Consider the following 17,125-nt stretch of genomic DNA (forward strand, 5'->3'; position numbering starts at 1 on the left):
TACCATAGTAAAAAAAAAAAAACAAACCAAAAACCAAAAAGCAAAACCCAAAAAATGTAATCTCATTTCTACTTCTACTATTTCCCAAATATTACCTTTGATTTTTTTTCTGGATAGCCAGTCAGCCTGGGATTTGACTCTTCCAAGGAAAAAGAAATGTCTTGAAATTTATTGCTGGACTGGTGGGAGACAGATACAAAGCAGAATTGGGTATTTCTCTGTACCTCTCTATATATTTTTAATTCTTGTTTCTTTTTTTTTTTTTTTTTTTCCCCCAAGATAAATAATTCCCAAGGAAAAAAAAAATCCCAGTTTGGATCCACACGTGAATTTCAGATCCCCAGATCGAGTCTGTGCCATTATATGGATGTGACTTCAGCTGGGAAATATGTTGGCTGTGACAAAGGTATTGAAGGTCTAACAGTCTATTTAATGTGTTAATTAGGGCCATTTGTAACTTTTAGATCCGAGCTCTGTTTATGAATAATCACAAAGCATGTCTGATGGTCTTTGCCTCTGACTCCCATGCTATAAGAATGTTCACCAGAATATCTGGTCACATAGAGCTGACCAGAAGGGTAGGAACACTGTAAATTCATTACTGGTCTGATCCTGGGAGCTGTTTGCATGTATTGCTGGAATCTTCCTGAATCAAAGCTCTGAGCCTCACTGTACCTCCTTAGGCTTTACAATCATTTTATGCCAAAAGTAATAAAGTAACCAAAAGAATAAAATGATCATTCCCAAACTTCCATAGTTAAGCAATGAAACCATGTACATACATGGTTCATACATTAAAATGCTTTAGTATTTTGCTCTTTTACGGTTGGTCATAAGCTGTCTTTCCTCAGCGAAGGAGTGGAGCTGGACTGTGTCTTTTACTAGTCCATAAAGGTCACAGCACCTGTGGGAGAAGCAGGTGCCTGACACCCCTGAAGTCAGCCTGCTTGCACAGTCATTTAAATGCAGCACATGAGTTTAGCTGCCAAAAACTGAAAAATAGCTCAAAAATGAAAAACCCTAGCTAAACATCCTGATTGTTTAAATATATCCTTGAACCAAAAGAAAGGTAACCATTATAAATGTATGAGATCTCTCAAGTCTTGGAGTGAATCTTGAGCCACGCAGATAGCACTGGTTCAGAAGATGAAGCCCCTGTTTCTTCCCCAGGTTCTGAAAGCAGGGTCTGCAGCTGAGGAGCTGCAGGGGGCAGACCGCAGAACAGAAAAGCAGACAAGGAGCCACAGCACAGCATTCAGATTATTAGATGTCTTCCCGTTTAATTGGATGGAGTTATATGTATCTTGTTTCACCTATATAATCAGCATCAACTTATTTGCTAGATTGCAGCATGCTGAAATGAAAATCTGTGACGCACTGGCATCTAAAAGGTCATGTTACAGAGGATTCTTAACACTAGCTGTTTCCATTGCTCAGTACTGGGCAAAACTCTTCTCAGGATAAATCCCTTTTAGTTTTTCACTGCGTTTTCCTCAGTAATATTTTTTCTTTATCGTTCACTTTTCTTTTTTTCTTCTGCCTTTTTAACAAAAGTTCCCTCGATGCAAAAGCACAAGATAACGCTAACTGAGCTTGTCAGGCCTAAATAAAAGATGGGGTAATGCAGGGGCTGCAACCTATGTGGTTCCATCTGGATACTTCAACTCCTATCATGCAGCAAGAGCAAACCATGCTGTGCTGCCTCACATGTAATGGGCAGAGAATTACTGACCTGTCACACAGGCTACTGGTATGCGAACTACACCAAATAAAACAAAACCCACCCGTATAAATGCCAGCAAATTCCCTGTAATATCTTAAATCAGCCAGGGGTCATCTACAGATTGCAAACTCATCTCATTTTTTACTTAATGTAACGTTTCTGCTCCTCTGAATAAGCCCCAGAGTGGTTTGGCCATGGTGGTACACAGGGTCAGATAAATATCTGAGTTTTCAAAGACTGAAAGCAACAGAAAGGATTAACCTTCTGATCCTGCTGACAATACTTGTATGAGGAGGGGTTTGCAGGATTGGGCCCTAGGATAGAGAACTAGCTCTGTCTAGTCTAACAACAGAAGAAAGATGCAGCATGTGAAGTCAGAGCACATCCAGTGCTTCCATTTAGAGGCTCTGCAAACACCAGATGAATATTAACAACTTGATTCAAGTCCATGGGTTATATGTAATTAGGCCAAAGCCGGCAAAAAGACAAACAGTTCTACACCTTCAAATGAATACTTTAGCTTGCTAACAAAAAGCAATTAAGCTGCCTGCCAGTCTAGAGTGAGGCTCAAGGGCTAATTTCACACACAGGCCTCTTGCGATATAGTAGCATCACGGCACAACCACTGCTGCCAACAGACTTCCCTTCACTTTCAAATAAAGATTTGCTGTCTGTCCCCCACATCCAGTCATAAACTCCAGAGAGAGCACCCAGCCTTCAGAATCAATCCCATTCCTCTAGACATGTGCTACAGCTACCCAGAGGGAAATAGAGCAGGGGTCCGGCACTTCTTCACACATATAACACTCCATGGGGAAATGCAACAGAAATCTGCCTGTCCAAATGTCACAAAAGGCATCAAGTAAATTCAGGAGAATTGCAATTTTCAATTAATTGGCAGCGCAGTAATTAAGATTTGGGTAATTACAGTTGCACTGTAGAATGAAGAAAAGACTTGAGCATATTACCTGCACCCAGGACACGGGGTCTGCACATGGGCAGTGACCAGCAGGATGTGTATGTTGGTCAGCTGGAGCCCCTGAGGGTCATAAAGCTGGGGGACAAACAGTGATATTTCATTCAGCTGGCAAACCAAAGAAGAGCCATTTAATCCCCTTTCTAGAGCCTAGTTGTTTTGCTACACCATAAAAGGCTTCAAGAGACATTAATCCCAGCTTGTATTGGCAACAGGAGTATAAAAAGGGCATAATTTCATTTCCTGCTGTATGACAGAGTTAAAAAACAAGTACATCTTGATTTCTCCTAAGAAATTCAAATGAATGGTTCTGAAATGGGGGCCTGCAAGATGAACACTTCCTGACATTTTACAATAGCTTAGATTTGAGTCCAGGTTTTGGAGCTGGCCTTACCTCTACAGGGGTACAATCTACCACCCCAAAACCTGCCACACGTAGGAACTGTCCAACTGTGTATCATTAACTAAGTTTATTGATTTGTAAAATTCTTCCTTAGCAAAATCACCAAGTAATTACTCTGTAGGTCATGCAAGCAGAGGAGGTGCAACATTTTTTTACAGTCCTAAGGGTCATAGATCACAATGGGGAAAAGAATTTCTACTGCTGTTGTGAATTACACTGGGTAGCAATTACTGCCATGGTGCTGAGGGAGTTCAGCTGGCACAGAAAACTACAGGAATTCTTGTTGTTTGTAGATCAGGAAAAGTTTGATACTACTTCCTGGGGGAAATCCAAAGTCATGTTGGAAACAATGTAATAGGAAGCTGAAAAATCTTTATATTCCTCTGTGCTTTAATTGTTAAGCTCTCTACTCTGCAAAAATAGAGAAAATCACATGTACAGCATCCCTGCACTTACAGTCAAAATTTCCTGAAGGTAATCACTTATTTTTAGCTGCATATACCAACTGTTTCTGTTTACTGTACAGCTTTTGTTTTACTATGCAAAATGTTTATAATTTTCATTCTTGTTCTCCACAATATGTGCTAATCCACTCCATTTCATCATTTAAAATTGCAATCCTGTTTTGGTGTCCAATGCCCTAATTTCTCCAATCCCAACACTGGCAACTATGTTTCAATTTGGTCATGCACGCTACTGACAGAGATACACTTAAAAAAATTCAATGTGCAGCTGTCTTTTGCAGTAACAGCTGTCTGAGATGAACCAGCTTGAAAGAACAGACATACAAACCAACTGGATACAAAATACTATATACAAAACAATTGTGTAACTTAATACATATTGCTGTAGTGAAGTCATGATTCCAACATCACACCTACACCATGTACTACACACTTGAAGCTGTAACACCTTCCCTTCCATGCACTTTAGTTAGAGGTAATTCTTTTCAGACCTAGTTTGGTGTGATGCTATCCCTGAGGTGTTAAGCATTGTTGTACTTTACTAAAACATATGAAAACTGCAAGTGCTTACATCGCTCCTTAATATGTCAGTGGGATGCCTAGTGCTGCAGTGCTGTTGTGCACCACTTAGTGCTCTAACTCACCTGGAGCTCAGATTACGGGTTCACAGCCCTATGGTTTTCCTCTGCAGATGTGTCCTAGTTGCTGTTCTTCCATCGATCTTGCTTCCTATTGCTCCTGTGGCTGCAGAGTCAACTGTTGGTACACTTCCAGTGACTAATTCCTGCATGACTTCCCAGAATATCACGGATGTGTCCACAAGGAACATGCTTTCAGAAAATATGTGTAGATTGCTAATTCCCTGCAAAATGGACGTGCCCCCTGTGCACCAGAAAGGCAAAAATGCACCTGCACCGTAAGACCCCCAGTAACACCCACTATCACATTGTTTTGAAAAAAATTACAAACTGGCAGAAGGACTGTGTAACTTCAGCTGCAGTCAAGTGGGAATCCTATAAGAAACAGCCTGTCAGTGTCCTCATTACCCCCTCTGTTACTTTCTGCCACTTACAAATGATGGAGCCACCTGGCTACTCTCAGGTAAGTTCTGTTGTCCTTCCTCTTGTCATCATGACATATTCCTCTTCTATTCATCAGGTAATGGTATTTTTGTCACATCTGGGAAGTTACTGAGATGAGAGATTCAGCAGTGCATAACATCCAGTTGCATTCTGTGCTGTTTGTTCAGAACATTCTGATCTTCACACACTGAAACAGTGCAAAGCACATGGAAATTTTGGTGTGCATTTGGATTTTGTTTGCTTTGTTGGTGAAACGTAGTGTCTCCCATAACCAGCTCTTGACAGTGGTTTGACAATAGAGAAAAATGGGCTGTAGGAAAAAAATCAATATTGAAACTGCTTCAGGGTACCCCTAGAAAAATGTATTTATTGAAGTCTGAAATAGCTTAGTAAAAAACCCAACAAAATTATGGCAGAAAAATTCTTTCCATGAGTCAGGACTCACTCAAATCTGTGTGAAGGTTTTACTCTTTGCTTGCTGTGCTCTGTCTTCCACAGATACTCTGTGGTTTCATGCTGTGTGCCTACAGTGCTTAATTAACTACCAAGCCCTGACCCCCGTACTAGGGAGATGTAATGAAGAGTCCTTTCTCTAACCTCACAGCAGAAATTCATGTATATATGAGACAATGGAGAAAAGCTAACCTGAAAAATAACTGCTACAGATGCATTTAACATATTTGTCCCTGGAAGAAAGGAGGGGAGAAGGACTGTTTGCATTGCAGCAGTGCCACTGGCTCATTAACAAGTGGAATTAATTAAGAAGTCCTGACCGCTCCACTGTAGGGGGAATCAGCAAGCAGCGATGCACTCTCATCCCTGATGCCTACCTCTAGCTCTGTGCATCTGCGACAAGATTTCCTATAGGTGTATTGAGAAGAAGACCTCCACCCCACTTCAAGGGCTTCTTGGTCCTTTCCTTGCTGTCATTCCATGTGTATTCAATGTAATATAAATACCAGAAGGATAAAATGCCCAGTCTAGCAACCAGTCTACTGTGATTCAGAAAGGGGTAGGCCTGATTACAGAAGGTTAAAAAATGACCCATAGTTGTGAAGCTCAACATTTATTAATGAGTTATTTTCTTCAGGGAAGAGATTAATTGATGTTTGCCCTGAGAAGACACATGAAGAAAACTTGTCCCCGAGAGAATACTGTGAGCATGCAGAAATACAAGCTTTAGAAAACAAGCTGCATGCACTGCACAAGAAGAGACTGGAAGTGACTGCCTCTTGACTTCTCAAGAAATGTCACTGCTCTCAGTAGCAATTGCAATATGACAGTTTAAGTGTCAAATAAGTATCCTGTAGCCTTTTCACTGTCATTCTTCTGAGTAGGGGGCTCATGCTGCACGCTGAACTGTGTGTCATGCCTACATTATCTGGTGAGTTCAGTCCCTTACCCTCACGTCTCTCACAAGCATACTTTCTGATGGAGCAACTCACTGTTCCCAACTGCTCCATATACAAAAACATTAATACAACAGTCAGCTCTGGACCATTCACTTCATTCAGTTAATTGTTATGATGGGTCTCTCTAAATCATGTGGGATTGTTTGTAATGTGTCATTGCATCACTCAAATTATTCAGGGAAAAGAATGATGAGTGGTTTGTGTCCCAGTGAATAGCAAATACTGCTATTCTTATCCCAGTCTTAGGTTTGGGCTTTGCGTCAGTGACAAGCCTATTTGATGACAATAAAGGAAGGGGAATGGGAGAAAATGGCCAAGGAGAGTATCTTTGTTTTCTGCCCCTCATTCCAGTCTCCCTGGAATGCAGAGGAGTAGCACTGAACAAAGAGAAAGCACTTAAAGCATTGAAGCAGACTGATAAAACAGAGATGCCTTTGTGATAAGCTGCTTTTCTGCTCATTTGGAAGGTCACTGGTCCAGTTTTTCTCATACTGATCAGATGTCCAAAAGGATCACCGATTTGACCGGATCTGTGCTCAGTTTGACTAGATAACTAAATCCAGGAGCCACTTCAATCAGCACATAATCAACAACAGTTGTGGAACATGTTCAAGCTGACAACTCAATACTCTCTGTGCTCTAGCTGGGAAAGCAGCTCACCCATACACTTCCCCAGAGATTTGTCCAGGAAGTTGGGAATGGAAATAGGAGATCTGGTACTAGTTCTTTTTCTCTGTTTTATCCTCTATCTTCTAGAGTAAAACCAAAAGTCATCCAAAGCAGAGAAGGAAGTCTCTCTACTCTATCTGTACTTCTGGGTGACCAGCTGAGGACACAATTGACTTTCCTAACTCCTGTTTCTGTTCACAGATGATGTTACACTTCATCACCTCATTATCTCCGAACCTATCATGTTAGCTCTCAGAACTGGAAAATAAGTTCCCCGTGGTTTAAGTACTGTGCACACACGACTCTTCTTCCCTCCATACTGCTTCTGTGTAGTTTGCCTGGAGAGCTTAAAACGCAGAGCCATGTTGCTTTAGTTTTCAGTCTGTTGAAAAATTTAATCATTGATGTACAGATTGGCTTTTAGGTACACAGAATGAGATTACAGTAGAGAGACCAGTTTTGAACATTCAAGTGAAGATAATATTAAGTTTGAAACTTGGCTCTACAGCCAACTGGCAGCCCTGAGCTGCCTCAGCTGAGATTCATCCTGCACTGAGATTACTCAGGAATCTGAGATTATAGGTCTACAGAGTCAGCTGCCAGGAGGCTGGCTGATGTTACAGATGGAAATGATCTCATTTCAGTGGGAAGATTGTGGAATAAGAAATTACAGGACTGCGCTCCTGACACACAGGGTTTCAAAAGAGAAAACAGTAATAGGTGAGAGGAAAAAAAAAATACAACACCTCCCAAGTTAAAACCAAACATCAGGTAGCAGTGGGGGAAGCTTCCCTTTATATACCCTCTCTGCTACAAAGTAAACCAGCTGCTAATGGCAAGGTGATCAGTGAGGTTACTCTGCAGGAGAAGACAAGGGCAGATCACAGCTGATAAGCCTTTTCCAGCTAAGAAGCATTACAAACAGAGCAAAACCGCCTCCGCAAGCATGATTCAGGCTAGTGAGTAGAAATCCCAACTATCTGCTGTCAAAAGCTGGGGGCAGCAGTCTCCAGCATCCCAGAAGATACACACTTGCTATAAGCCAAACAGATGAGGCACATGAAGAAAAAAATAAAAGGAAAGAAAGAGAATGAGATAACTTACAGCAATGAGCTGGTAGGAGTTGTTCATCATGGCTATGAGCATGTTCAGCAGCACAACAAGGGAGATGACGTTGTAGGTCCCAAACATAGTGGCCCCAACAAATTCTGTGAACTCATGTCTGGCTTTCACGTTGGTGACGTAGAGATTCAGCAGACCGAACACAGACCAGAAGAGTGACTGGAGGGTCTCGAAAAGTCTGCAAATAAAAACAGATTTTTACTTGGTTATCTGACTCTGGGGAATGGAAAACAATGCCTGGTTCAGGCAGTGTTCAGGTGGGGAACACAGACATTGGGAGCCTAGGTCACCACAGAGCAGCTGCTCAGTACAGCCATTCACTCTCCCTGGGAGGCAGCCTGAACTCCAGCCACAATGACCCACTGGCCAATGCATGTCAGAGTTGTGTCACAGCAACAACATCTGCTACCTGTCTGCAAGCCCTGTCCACATCCTTGTGAGATGCAATAAGCCAAACTGCCTTGAAGGAACCCAAGGTTCCTTTTTCTGCTCTACACACGTGTAAAGAACAGCCACAATGTATGCCCTCTAATTAAAATTGCCATGCTGCGATACTGCTGTTATCTATAGATATAAACTCCCCTGTTTAATCAGTGCCTGCATTAATATGCAGACTAAACATTCAGGGAGCCCATCCCCAAGTACAGCATGGCTGTAGTAGTTAAACACTGCACAACAGAGGTAGGAGGTGTGAGAAATCACATCCACTTGCACCTTTTGCTCTAATACAGTCTGAGATCTTGCAATTACTTCAGCTGCAAGCAAACCAGGTCAGTGAGCTAAGACCCCGACTGTTAGCAACGCACATGGCCAAAAATGCTGGTTGCTATGGCTTGTTTGTGCAGCAGCTCCCATGCACCACAGTGCAGGGCCCTCACCAGCACGCTGCAACACCGTCAGTAATGACTCAGATGAAAGAGTCATCACATCAGTTCAGCTCCAGAGGTTTTCTTGTTTTGAAGTCTTCCTTCCATAGATGAACTAGACCTGACCTCGCTGTGCTTTACAGCTGATGAGATCATCCCAGGTCTCTATTTGCTTCAGCCAGAGACAAGTGACCTTTCGCAATCACGTCAAATACATAATCAGCAATCTAAATAATGGCTCTATTTGGGCATCTTTGTTTTAGCTTTCCAAAATATGGCATTTGTATCATCAAAAAATGACATTTATACGCCTGTTTAAGAGTTTCCATTTTGGCCTGAGGTCAGCAGATATATTCAAATGCTCCTACTAGAAAAATCAACACAAATAATTCAGATATTTTACTTGACATACCACGAATCTGTTCTCCCGGCTTCTCTGGGCATCTGTTCCACCTGTACCCCTGTGCTTTATATGGGGATTTAGTTTCTTTATGTTTTGTGGATGTATCTTACGTTTTTCACTGGCCAAAATTATGAAGACTCTTTTAAAGCAAAAATCCTCTCTCCCAAAAGTCAGGCTATTTGTTAGATTTATTAAATGTGAGATGGTAAAATAAGGATAAACCAAAGAATGCTAAGCACTTCTCTACTAAAAATGGTAGAGTGCTAGCTATCTTTTAACTTATTTTAACTATTACCAGTAGAAGTACTGATTAGGCTGTAGGCTCAGGGGAGACAGGTGAGTTCCTGTCATGAAACTGAAATCCATCTTAGAACTGATTAATTCATTGCTCTGAATTCACAGTATTAACCAGGAGTATAATTTGGGCCCAGACTAAGGCCAGTATATTTACATGTGGACATGTAGTACCTTCCAAAAAAGAGCACAACTGGTTTCTCTAACTTCGCACAGAAGTAAGACTTAGTTACTCTTCCCTCAGTGTTTAATGACAGGCCAGGACCACAATCTCTTTTCACAGTGTTTCAGGCGGGGCTCACACTACTTCAAAGAAGCAGCTTTAAAAAAAGAATTTTGGAAATTGTGACTGAGAGACTATCTCCTCCTGCTGAGTATTATTTTGGATCTTAAACAAACAGGACAAATCTCAAAACTCCACCACTCCCCACAGCAGCTTAGAGACAGCAAGTGCCCCCCTCTGCCACAGGAAGCCTCCTGACCTCCTGTAGATCCTGGAGAAATGGCCCCAGCATCAGTGTGACTCTTCAGTGAGAATGACACAGCAGGCAGTAAGGTGTGACTTCCTCCACCTACTACTCCTCTTCCTCTCTGTCTCTCTTCTCCCTCCTTGTTGCCAGAATCACAGCGATAAAGCTATTTTCAAACTCTGCCTAAGCAGTAGACATTCTGCCTTCTAAGGGATGGTGAGGCCAAAGCATAAACCATTAAATTATTTATGACTTCACCTCATTGCTGTCACAAAGGAATATTACTTTTCCGTGATCTATGTTTGTGATGCAGAAAATTTCTTCACCAAGAAAATATTAAACCCATCCTTTGGGAGTAACAGAAAATAATGCACTGGTAAATAAGTGTCACATTTTAAACAAGCTGTACAAACATGAGTGGCATCCTGCTTTTCCTTCCCTTACAAAATTAGATCTTATTGTGTGACTGCCTAGAAATGCTGGTAGGAATCAAAGGGTACTGATTGAAAGCTTTTTACATTTATTCTTTCATTAGGGATGAACTAGGAGCAAACTTGAGGTAACACCAGCTCTGACTTGAATTCACTCCAGCCATGCCTGCTCTCCCCAGCCCAACAATATAATTTTCTGTTTTGCAGGTTCCTCATTCTTAGCCAGTCACCCATGCTGTGCATTGCTCAAGGGCCAAATGTCAGCTTGTACTGGGGGTGTTAATAATGACTATTTAAACTTTTAAGAACATGTTAAATAAATTTCTTAAGCAAGTCTCAAACAAAAAGTAACTGCAGAGCATTCTGTCCCCTGCCAGGAGACCTCAGTCCTAATGGATCCTCTCCCACTGTGATTTTGTTTTAAACAAACCTCTACCATAAAGGCTGAGCCCCCTCAATTTCCTTTCTGTGCTACATTCTCCTTGGCAGGGGGTTTAAACCGAATGCTAGGGTGGGAGAAACTGTGGTCTGTATTTAAGCTGATCTGCAAGCTTTTTGTTAAGTGGTTCTGTATCATTTCTAGTTCCCAAGATATTACACCTTCTTACAAACTTGGGATTTATTTTTTTTTTTCTCTGACCCAATGCTCTTTTTTCTTTAGTCAAATCCTGCTGTTGTTTTCTCCACTAACCTGCTGACAGCGAAATCCGTAAAACAACTAACTGGTTTGCAATGGAGACAGGTCCCAACCAGAATGTAGAACTGAATACATCTGTTCACCATAGCTCCAGGGAAAGGCAGGCTCTAGTCCTAAACTTTGTGGTGTTGACCCTTGGTGAGCTAGAATTTGCCACTTAACAAACATTGTGCTTGCCAAACATTTCTCCCTCTGGCTGCTGCATCAATATGGATGTAGATCAAGGAACAGTATTTGTTATTTAATTCCTCTGCAAGGGCAGCACAACACATTTCTGGGACATGCGAAGCAATTAAAACAGAAAAAAGACCAAAGTCTTTAATTCTGTTTTTCATTAGCACAGTGCAGTTCCATTCACTTCTCCCAGATACAGATGGGTTTAATGAGAAAATTAATCAAGCCTGTGGTGTTCCTGCTCTGCAGTAGAAAATGGCAGCATGTCTGGTCTTCTAGGTCGTGATGCTCTTTCAGGGCTGGACTCTATCCCATGAAAATCCCCCATTTCTTTTAAGGAGGGAGACCTCAGGACAATGATGGAGCTTTTCCTCTTCCAACCAAGTCATGTGGCCTCAGCCATCATCTGCTTTTGATAACAGTGCAAATATGCACAAATTCTTTCTTAACCTCAAGCCTTCAGCTGAGGAAGGGTGGAGAATTATTGGGCATTATGACAAGTTTTATTTAATTTAGCATAAAGTGGTGGACAACAGTTTTGTTTTGCTTGTTTACAAGGCGTAGGCCTTTTTCTAGACCGTGCTTTATTTATTTCTCTTCCCATTGTGTTTTTAAGTACTGTGCAAGAAGCAAGAACAATTGGGTGGGGGCTGATTATTATAATTATTTCCACTACTAGTAATTAAAACAAATACATCAGAAAGACAATTCATGTTATTTTTCAGCATGTGCTATCTCTTTCAGCCCTGCCAGCTGTCACCACAGCAATTTCCATGCCAACATCTCAGTAAAGTACCAGCACTTTCAGCATTTTTTGCTGGGATTTTAGTTTCACCTCACTGCAAGGAAAATCACAGAAGTCTGCAACATCATATATGCATAAAATGGCCTAGGTGAGATTGTTGTTTCTGCTTTATCACATTCCTTATTAATACCTTTTTTTCATAGGTTTATGCATTGCTTTATAAATTTTGTTTAGTTTCCCCTCCTTTCCTCTGGAATCAGACAAAACAATTATTATGGCAAAAGGATACTTGCTTTCTCAAATACAGTGAAATTGTACGTAGCCATCATAAAATTTAAGTTGCAGGATCATGTAGGGAGACTCTTTAGTCCAGAACTAAAATGATTGTCTCCCAATTCTAGACCTAAGTAAGAGTCTTTCTGACAGCAAAGCTCAGCAGAATGTCTGCTCCAGTTAACTCACACCTTTCCTGCAGTCAACCAGCTCACCTGACATTTGTGAAGGAATAAAGGCACTTTCAGTGCAGTGACAGACAACAGGCTAAGGCAGGTAGAACAGGGGATTGTGAAAGTCAATCTTAAAAACAGAAAGGATGTCTTACGTGGAGAAGGCATTGTTCTGTTTCTCACATCGGATCCCCTTGCAGTTGTTGGGTTCCTCCGAGGCACTGGTCTCATAATAAAAATAAAGCTGGTTCAGTCCATTGGCAAAAGCCAGAAGCACCAGACAGTAGATAAAAAGGAATTTAAGGATGTCTAGCAGCATGCGTCCCAGAGAAATCTGCAAGGGTCCCAGGTGTGAATTTGCTGTAAACAGGGATATGAGACGCAAGGAACTTAAAATGTTGGATATTGCAAAGAGGGCTTCTGCAATCAGAGTCGGGTGCCACATTTCCCATTCCTCCCTTGGACGAGAACCGTTATACTGAAAGAAATAAGGTTATAAAAGTGAATTATGTTGTAATTACTCTGAGATAACTCAAAAAGTCACACCTGCTAATACTAATGGTTCACATGTAAATAATAAGCAGAGTCCAATGACACAAGAAGTACTTTTAAACTCTTTAAGTCTCAGTTACTGTCAGACTAACATTCAGGATTCAAGATTGAAGCTGACTTGATCAGGGCAGAGATTGGGTGTAAGGATACCTTCTTATGAAGTCTCCCTACTAGATGATGACCCCTGATATGGATAACTGTGGAACCAGATTTTCTTTAGAGGCTTCTTAGACTAAATATAGAAAACAGACCTTCTGAATTCTGAGTTCATTGTTTGTGTGTTCTTCAGGTCCATGGGTTCATACACAATCTCCTTCTCTTTCAACATTTAAAGGGGTTCAGACCACCCTTTAGCAGGTTCAGGTCGGAAATTTCCAATTACCTTTTTTTTCTTTTTCCTCCTAAATATGACTGCACATTCAAAATGCTGCACATTTGAGGAAGAATGTGAGGGAGGAAGAAGGGAGGGAAGAAGAAAAGCAATGAACTACTGAGTGTAATAAGTGGATGCTTTCCTTCCCTAGTGATCTCAAAAAAAGTGCCAACAGCCCAGAACCAAAATGCTTTCTTCATATTAATTTTCTTATTAGTTAATTTGTCATGGCAATTTTAGGAGAGTTGCTAAAGTGGAGGTCATAATTACAGCTGAAGCACTGGATACATTTGAGTGCATCAATTATAACATTAACTTGGTTCGTCATGTAACTGTAAAAGCAGAAGCATTTTCTGAGCAAAGTGCAGTCTGATGCAAATAGGTAACACTGAAGAGCTGGTGGTATAAATGTAACTACTCTGGCTTAACTACACTGGCACAACAGAATGGAGTCAAAGACATTTTAATATCAAGGAATAATTGTCCTTTTAACATTTGTTGCTGCTCATTTAACATGTATAAAAAGGTAAAAATGTACTTAGAATAATATAACTAATAGCATAGCCAGCGCATTTAGGACTCGTAACATAATTTTTATACCTTTTAAAATGAAATGGTATCAATATCATACTGACAGATGAGTTTTCAGGGGCTTTTCTATTTAAATCAGAAGGTCCAATACATGAGTTCACAATTATTTTAAGGACACAGCTAAAAGCAAGTTGATATTTCAAACTATTCCTCTGTATGAAGGAGCTGAGACATGATACAAAGGCTTTTCAGCATGACCTCTGATTGCTTCTGACATTTCCAAACTGTTCTTTATTACATAAACATCATGGCCTAAGTCTGTTAACTTGATTTGAAGATGGGTCTTAAAATATTTACAAACAGGCAGACATGTTAACTTTTTGCCAATATCCAGCAGTGGGGGTGGATGGTTGTGACTGGAAAGCTTCCCCTGCCTAGGGAGAACAGTTGTTCACAATTCCCTTTTGCATGCTGGCTGGACACAGCAGGCCAGGGGCTCTCTGCTAGGGTTTAGCACAGACTGCACATAAAGGTATGTGAAAAGGTCTTCTTCATCTCATGTCTATTTTTACAGCAACTTGTTAGGGTCATATTTTGGCTCTTTATAAACTGATGGTATATCGTTGTTTGGAAAACCATAGTCTCTTCAGAGCAGCATAGCACCACTAGTAATAAAGAAACTGAAGATTTCAGAGGTATCTAATGAAGCTGGATATTTAGGAAGGCTGAGTTGTTTAGGTTAAGCATCAGAAGATAAAGATGAAACAGCAAAGATGTATACAGAATAGTACAAATAAGTTACTCCAGGCAGTCACATTTATGCTTCCTTATTACATGATAATTCGATGCAGCAAATGAAAACTGATTAAGAAAGTATTTTTACCCTATAATTAGCCTGAAGATTTCATTGCTATTGTACAATAATTGGGCTAGGTCTTGGAACCAGTCAAATCAAGGAAAAAATAAGTCTCCATGTAAAAACAAGGATGGAAAATATTAGTGTCAGCATGCATGTTATTTTTCTGATATTTGGCAGAAAGCTAAATGTCCATGTAATCCTTTGAAGCTCTAAGAAGTGTTACAATATGGTATATTGGCATATACAGCAGCCTTTTCCAGCTCGGGGCTGTTCTATAAATAAGAAAAGCCTTTACAAGTCATGTTGCAAAAGGTTTTGAAGCCATTATCAATGTTATAAATCTTTATGTTTCAGAGCAGACTGCAACCTCTAAGTGACACAGGTCAGAGGGAACTTCTGTGAGCATGCTGTTTCCGAACTACTCCTATACACAATTTTATGCATCTCTCAGAATTGTCTGACATTGGTCCTCATCAGGAGCAGACCTTAGATCAACCAGGTTTAATCCAAGTGGGTCTGATATGTACTCAAACAGATATATTCCTGGAAGCATTCTTTTGTGTGATGGCATATAGGTCTTTGTAGTTAGCCCGTAGGTTTCTGTACTTCTTACAGAGTATACAAAAAAGCTGTACTTCCTTTGTATCTGTGGCTTGGCTAAGAGTTTAAATCTCAGTATGTGACTGTAAAAATCTGTGGATGCACAGCTCTTCTAGTAATTTGTGTGTGAGAAAGAACAAGATTGTTAACATTTTAAGATTTGTTCGTGACTCTTATGATTTCCAGCTTTTTTTTGGTATTGCTCTCAGTTTAAAGACCAACCTTTCAAGTCTGTAATTTCCTCGCTGGTTCTGAACATTGGGAGAAAAAAAGACATAATCTGTTCCTGCTTTGATGCTGTTACAGAGCTGCCTCTTCAGGGAGCAGCAACTATCTTAAAGCTCTTCCCTTTGAAAAACTATCTCACCACTATGCAGCCTTCTGGATTTTTAAAAGGCCCCATAGCAGGACTGCTTGCTAAAGTTTTTTATAAAAGCCTTTCTATTTTGGAGTCAATAAGCTTTGTGAAATTTTCTCCTCTTTTCCTCTCTGCCTGCATTCATGCTTGGGTAGGACTAAACAATGTTGCTTTGGGGAAGTGCTTGTCCTGCTTATTAGGAGCTGGGCTAAAAGAAGTAGTACCCTTCTACCAGAGCAAAACCAACACAGTAGCACAGCAACACTAGAATCCAAGTAAGTGGACAAGGAGCAGACTGCAGTTACCTTATTTACACCTGTGTAATGATACTAACTGTACTGAAGTTACTGTTAATTCATACCAAGATTTTCTTGGTATGAATCAGGCCAAGCATGCAGCTCCAGATGAAGTCAGAGAGCCACTGCATAAGGAAGTTTACAGGAGGCCATTTGCGTCTTGTCTGTGTCTTTGAAAAAGAGATACACAGGGAAACTATTTCAGGCCATCCTCTGGCTTCAAAACATGGGCATACACTAACTTGGAGCATCAGAAGTTTATAAATGCGGAAGGTGCTTTTGAGGATGAGCTCTGATGTGAGTTCTCACCATAAATGGAACGTGACAGTGAAGAATCTGCATGGTATTAGAGCTCCAGCATTCTCCTTGGTCATTTCTTTGCCTATAGTTTAAAACTATTGAAGAGAATAAGGTGACTCCTTTATGTCAGATGGAAGCCTCCTACTAGCAGGCTTGCTTTTCTTAGTAGACTTTTCACAAACATCTGATTAGTAACCTACAGATCTGTAGGACTACAGATTATAAATCTTGGCTGCAGATGTTTTCAGATAACCCTATTCTTGTATTTTTTTCTTTACTGTTTTATTTAAAAATCATGTTTTCACTATGTCCAGCATTACTGAAAGAGGTCCACTGTCATATGGAAAACAAAATATATCTTTGGCAACTAAGTAGCTACAGAATGGACAGCAAGTGGGGAAACTTCTATCCAATGCCCAAACAATCTACTTCAGTCTTAATCAAATAGTGATGATCAAAGGATGAGAAAGACAATCTAACAAATTAATAAGCTTTCCAGGTGTACTTTCAAAAATGGACTGCTTGAAAAGCAGCTATTCTCTCTGATCTTGACAATCCTGTGTACCCTATGTCTACTGTTCTCACAAGCAAGTTACAAATTCTCTCTTCCAAGTTACTGTACCTTGACGTAGGCAACAATTTTAAGGGAGATAGTTGCAAGATAGAGGGAGTTCATTGCAAAATCCATCAGATTCCACCAGTCGTGTACGTACTCATTGAATCCACCATCCCACATTTCCTTGATTTCTCCCCAGATAAAACCTGTAGAAAGAGAGACAGTTCACTGTCATGATGAGGTATTATTTGCCACTAAAGCACTGTGTATATCTGATGTAACAAAAGACAACTCTAAATTAACAGCTTGGAAAAAATATCTCA

General features: G+C 40.5%; 1 protein-coding gene across 2 annotated transcripts in view; it reads right to left on the reverse strand.

Annotated features, from left to right (window-relative positions):
• Positions 1 to 17,125, reverse strand: part of TRPC5 (transient receptor potential cation channel subfamily C member 5) — a 103,629-nt gene that overhangs the window by 19,018 nt on the left and 67,486 nt on the right. For both annotated transcript variants that reach the window (XM_074915132.1, XM_074915131.1), the window contains exons 5-7: positions 16,869 to 17,008; positions 12,533 to 12,855; positions 7,834 to 8,029 (exon numbers count right to left, since the gene is read on the reverse strand). In XM_074915132.1, coding sequence (XP_074771233.1) covers positions 7,834 to 8,029; positions 12,533 to 12,855; positions 16,869 to 17,008 — 659 coding nt within the window. The remainder of the gene's footprint in view (positions 1 to 7,833; positions 8,030 to 12,532; positions 12,856 to 16,868; positions 17,009 to 17,125) is intronic.

This window comes from Athene noctua, chromosome 11, assembly GCF_965140245.1.
Source record: "Athene noctua chromosome 11, bAthNoc1.hap1.1, whole genome shotgun sequence".
Taxonomy (NCBI): Eukaryota; Metazoa; Chordata; class Aves; order Strigiformes; family Strigidae; genus Athene; species Athene noctua.